Source organism: Rhinoraja longicauda, chromosome 3, assembly GCF_053455715.1.
Source record: "Rhinoraja longicauda isolate Sanriku21f chromosome 3, sRhiLon1.1, whole genome shotgun sequence".
In the NCBI taxonomy this organism is placed as follows: Eukaryota; Metazoa; Chordata; class Chondrichthyes; order Rajiformes; family Arhynchobatidae; genus Rhinoraja; species Rhinoraja longicauda.
Genome location: NC_135955.1, coordinates 81274142 through 81280141, shown reverse-complemented (window position 1 = coordinate 81280141; position 6000 = coordinate 81274142). Strand labels below are relative to the sequence as shown.

Below are 6000 nucleotides of genomic sequence, written 5' to 3'. Positions count from 1 at the left end.
AGAGTTCTAGGAAATGTAAACGTTGAAGCACATAAAGTAACCATCTGGCTCACTTTGTTTCCATTGGTCGAATAAATAGATATCTATCCAAATCCCATTGTCTAGTTGTGGTGCATGATTTTGCAGATGGCTCAATGATTTAACGGGACTTGATTGTCACATGTACCCAGGTACAGTCAAATGCTTAGCTTTGCATACAACCGGAGGTTACATACAAGCAGAGGAGGTTTAAGGAATTATTCCAGGAATGAGTGGGTTAGCATATGACATGCGTCTGACAGCATTGGGCCTCGATTCGCTGAGGTTTAGAAGGTAGAGGGGGGACCTCATTGAAATTGACAGAATAATGAAAGGCATAGAGTGGATGTGGAAAGGATGTTTCCACTGATGGGAAAGTCTAGGGCCAAAGGTCATAGCCTCAGAATTAAAGGGCACTCTTTTAGAAAGGAGGTGAGGAGGAACTTCTTTAGTCAGAGGGTAGTTAATCTGTGGAACTCATTGTCACAGAGGACTGTGGAGGCCAAGTCAGTGGATATTCTTAAGGCAGAGATAGACAAATTCTTGATTGGAACGAGTGTCAAGGGCTATGGGGAGAAGGCAGGAAAATGGGATTAGGAGGCTGAGATCAGTCATGATTAATGCTGGAGTGGACTCGATGGGCCGAATGACCTAATTCTACTCCTATGACTTGTGAACTGGGTAAAATCATATAGTGGACCTCACCTTGGCAATACACAAGAATTGCCACATTTGGTACCGACAATGATGGCGAAAGTTGAAGCCAGGTACAATTTTCTGCCTCCACTAGCCTTTCAAGCAGTGTGCTTCAAACCCACACCAGCCCAAACCAAATGGTAGAAGAATGCAACAAACTTCTCTCAACTTAATGAAAGACTACAGGATTGCTAAAATGTGATCCAAATTCCTGCTGCATTCTTCTGTTTTAAGCCCACAAAGTGGATTCTAGGAAAATGTTCTCACTTACCACGGATGGCATATTCTTTGAACCAGGTGGGATGAGAACCCTGAGGTCAGGTTTTCGGTTGTTCATTCCCAAATTCATAGGAGGGGGCGACTTGGTTTGCATGTTCTTGTTCATGCTGCCAGGTGAGACCAGCAGACCTGGCGAATTGCGGGGATTTCCATACCCATTTCCTGTTGCACAAAACCAAACAGATATTCAGTATACAATGACAAAAAACCCCCAAAATGAAATATTAGACATCAGTGTCTAATATGTGATTGGGAAAATACAAGAAATATGTACATCAATATTAATAGCCACATACACACCATGACGTTTCTTAATTTCTACAAGTATAAAACTTTTGAATGTTTTATGGAAAACTTGGAATGGGATATACTAATGAAATTGGATTGTTCTCTCTGTATGATTAAGATCAGAACACAATTTGTAATACCAGAATAGTTATTGTAGGTTTTCCTCACAGAACAGAAACAAGTTTATTAATGACCACCTTCCCATTAATTTGCCTTTGTAATAAAAGTGAGTTAACTAAGTTCTTCATTTTTGTGTGTGAATATTTAAATTTAAACAAGGAACGATAAAGACTTCCAGAGCAAGTAATGTGGATGAATTACAGCCAACTGTACCAGGGGGACTGAATTAATTCATAAACTTGAAGTGGAAAAACAGGCACATTCATTATTATTTCTACTAGAGTTGTGCGACACCTCTGCATCTTTACACCTTCTAGAGTTCTTAACCTCTTAAAGCTAGTAGCTGCTTTATTAATAGAAAACCAGTTTCATGAAAGGAAGTGATCTCAATGATCTCTGCTGGATTAGCTAGTCTGATAAAGTACATTGGAAAGGTGGGAAAGGCAGCAACTACATCACTTATGATCAAAATGAAAAAAACCTGAGAAATCCATCCAAAACTTAAAAACTGGATTTGTATTTTGTGGTTATTTGCTTGAATATCAACGAGGATTACAGAAAGAATGACCATTTCAAACAATCCACCGCACTTGGTCTAAATTTAAGTAAAAGCATGATCAATTTACCTAATTCAACAAAAGTTTTCCAAAAACCCAAACTAAGCCAGTTTGGAACTTCATTAGTCCCTTTTGAAAGAACTCTCAAGACAATTCATTAACTTCAAAAGCACAAAGATGCCACAAATGGTGAGGCAGGCAATTGTTGAGGTTCATTATGGACAAGTTGATGGTAAAAAAAAATGTATCGGTATACATTCCCTGAAAGTAAGCTGAATGAAATGAGATGAATATAAAGACATGCCGGTTTGAATACATAATTCCCTGAACGTGAAAAGATATTGAAGTCGTAGAAAGGGAAATAACATTTGAAACAAAAAGACAGAACTTGCTGCAGCAACTCAGCAGATCAGGCAGCATCTCCGGAGAACATGGATCAGGACCCTTTGTCATCTATCCATGTTCTCCGGAGATGTTACCTGACCCACTGAGTTAATCCAGCACTTTGTGTCTTTTTTTTGTAAACCACCATCTGCAGTTCCTCTTTCGACAAATAACAATTTGAGTTTCTTGAAGAGGGACCAAGAGTGCGACTGCACAGATAAACTGATTAATTTGCATTAGGCACAGTTTAAACTGTGTGTTGAGTACAAGTTCAGGTCCCGATCATGACAAATATTTTAGAGAGACAAAAAAGCATATGGTACAAACCTCTCGGGATAATTCAGAGAGCAGCTAATGGTATGAGGAAGGACTTGCAGAACTATGTTTATTTTCAACGAATTAGAAAAAGTGCATAGTGGATTTAATTGGAAATAAATGAGACTAAGGGCTTTGTTAGTTAATGAAGTATTTTCTCTGGATATGCAGTCAATTTAAAATTGTCATATGGACAGAAAAGATACAGTATGACAACTTAATTTATGCTGAACATTGGAAGGTAATAGAATGTTCTGGTGCTAGACCCTTCAGCCCACGACGACTGTGCCGAACATGATGCCAAAAATAAACAAGATGAACATTGTTAGTCCAGTAACATCTAAGGTGGAGCTCTTTAATTGATATTACAGTTATCACATTCCCAATCTCAACAGAACTGGATAGCGTGGATGTGGATAGGATGTTTCCACTGGTGGGAGAGTCTAGGACCAGCGGTCATAGCCTCAGAATTAAAGGATGTTCCTTTAGGAAGGAGATGAAGAGTAGGAGGGTAATGAATCTATGGAATTCTTTGCCATAGAAGGCTGTGGAGGCCGTCAATGGATATTTTAAGGCAAAGATAGGTTGGTTCTGGATCTGTACAGGTGTCAGGGGTTATGGGGAGTAGGCAGGAGAATTGGGTTAGGAGGGAGAGATCGATCAGTCATGATTGAATAGTGGAGTAGACTTGAAGGGCCGAATGGCCAATATCTGCTACTATCATTATAAATATCCTTCTGAATATTGTAATGCATTCCCCTCCATATAAATGACACACAGAAGATGCTTGGTATGTGGAGTGACAATTGAGGACACATGCAAGAATGGTTTAAAAATGACAGATTCTAATTTTGAAACAGATATTAATTTTAGAGCAGTTGTTTTAGATGCTGTTAAGCTGGAAAGGGTGCAGAGAAGATTTGCTAGGATGTTGCCAGGACTCGAGGGCCTGAGCAATAGGGAGAGGTTGAGCAGGCTAGGTCCTTATTCCTTGGAGCGCAAGAGGATGAGGGGTGATCTTAGAGAGGTGTATAAGATAATGAGAGAAATAGATAGGGTAAATGCACAGAGTATTTCACCAAGAGTAGGTGAATCAAGAACCAGAGGACACGAGTTTAGGGTAAGAGGGGAAAGAATTAATAGGAATCTGAGGAGCAAGGGTGGTGGGTGTATAGAACGAGTTGTCGGAGAGATCATTGAGCCAGGTACTACCACAACATTTAAGAAACATTTGGACAGGCACATGGATAGGATAGGTTTAGAGGGATATGGGCCAAACGCTGGCAGGTGGGACTAGTGTAGATTTGGCATGTTGATCAGCGTGGGCAGGTTGAGCCGAAGGGCCTGATTCCACGATGTTTGACTCTATGATTCTGAGTACACCCATTCCTTCTTTTCAGAAATGCTGCCTGTTACTGAGTTACTCCAGCTTTTTGTTTCTATCTTCGGTTTAAACCAGCATCTGCAGTTCTTTCTTACACAATGATTAGGCAGTCATTTGCAAATCATAATAATACCATGAAGCACAACAGGCACACAGTGCTCTCCTCTATCGTCACCCCCCAGCTACACATAGTTCTCTGGTTGTCTCAGCTTCAATGCACATACAGAATTTTAGCTTAGATTATGCTGATTAGGTGAACCCTCTGTGCAGCAGTGAGAAATCCACCTGGTGTGACTCAGTTGCCTTTTTTTCTGCCAAAATAATATCTCAATTGAATTATTCTAAAAATATATTAACCGGACATATAAAGACACCAACTAATGTGACTTTGCATACAAAGTTTCCTTCTGCACTTTCAGGAATACTTTTACAACTTCAAAATTTATTAAATGAATATTTTTGCGTTCAGCAACACAATTGGAGACCATTCAGTCTTAACATAACATTACTCAGAAAGAACATAATTCCTACAAAAAATTAAAAGAAAATAAATGAAAAATGCATGCATGTGGTTGTTTACAAATATATATTTTTCTTGCATAATACCAACTCAAGGATGCAAACCGCATCCTTTAACTTGGTTTGAGGGCTGGTGCCACTCCTCATTATAATCCAAGAAGCAGACTATCCAGTTAAGCCAAAGAACAGAGTGCTTTCCAAAGCTTTTAACGTAGATTTACATTTTCCTCATCAACTAGTTTAAAATTATGATTGCTCGTGAAGATTACTATCTGTGATGCATCTATGAGCAGAGTTTGAGAATTCATTACCCACTATAAAGGGTAAAAATTATATATCCAAACTAGATATACCTCCGGCAATATATTACAAGATGAGCAGCACAATTTTACACAATTATAGCTCAAAGATGCATTTCCTACACAATGTTAATGAATCTTGTTTTTCAGTTTATTACTATATTTTAACATTTAAATCTTTTTGATTTAACAATTTAACATTTAATTTAACAATTTAATACAAGATTTTATGCAGTTCTAATATTTGAAGATTGATTGTAATGTAAGTCAGCTCTGAAACTTTGGAAGAAAATATGTTGCGAATGCAGAATCTCTGATGTGAAATTGGGGAATAACTGCAAATTAATCTCACTATGAAATCACCATAGGTGACCATGGTGGCGCAGCGGTAGAGTTGCTGCCTTACAGCGCCAGAGACCCGGGTTCAATCCCAACTACCGGTGTCTGTATGGAGTTTGTACTGTGACCGCTTGGGTTTTCTCCGAGATCTTCGGTTTCCTCCCACACTCCAAAGACGTACAGGTATGTAGGTTAGTTGGCTAGGTGTATATGTAAATTGTCCCTAGCGTATGTAAGATAGTGTTAATGTGCGGGGATCGCTGGTCGGTGTGGACTCAGTGAACTGGATGGCCTGTTTCCGCGCTGTATCTCGAAACTAAACTAAACTAATAAGTCCATTCATTCCCACTGCCAAATAGCTGACTTAGTTTACTTTGTCTGAACAAACAACATGACAGATGGAAACTTAAGGCCTTCTTTCAGCAATTGTTTCTGGAACTGCCAGAAGAAGAGTGCTAAGTGTAAATTTTGAATTAAAATCAGTAATCAAATGCTGCAGATGTTGGAAATCTGAAATAAAAACTAAAAAGCTGGAAATAATCAGCAATTCAGGCAGCCTCTCTAAATGTTAATGTTTCAAGTCGACCTGGTTGGAAAGCCAACATGCTTTAAATTGCAGAGAGGCTAGAACAAAGGGAATCCTTGTGCAGACAGGAAAAACTGAATGGCACAGGGTGATATGAGAGAGACACAGAGGTGGAGAGAGAGACACACACAGAGGGGGAGAGAGAAAGAGAGACACACAGAGGGGGAGAGAGAAAGAGAGAGACACAGATGGGGAAAGGCAGAGAGAGAGAGAGAG

General features: G+C 39.4%; 1 protein-coding gene across 8 annotated transcripts in view; it reads right to left on the bottom strand.

Moving 5' to 3' along the window:
• Nucleotides 1-6000, bottom strand: part of mef2cb (myocyte enhancer factor 2cb) — a 209851-nt gene that overhangs the window by 14663 nt on the left and 189188 nt on the right. For all 8 annotated transcript variants that reach the window (XM_078396524.1, XM_078396527.1, XM_078396526.1 and 5 more), the window contains one exon: nucleotides 986-1155. In XM_078396524.1, the coding sequence (XP_078252650.1) occupies nucleotides 986-1155 (170 nt within the window). The remainder of the gene's footprint in view (nucleotides 1-985; nucleotides 1156-6000) is intronic.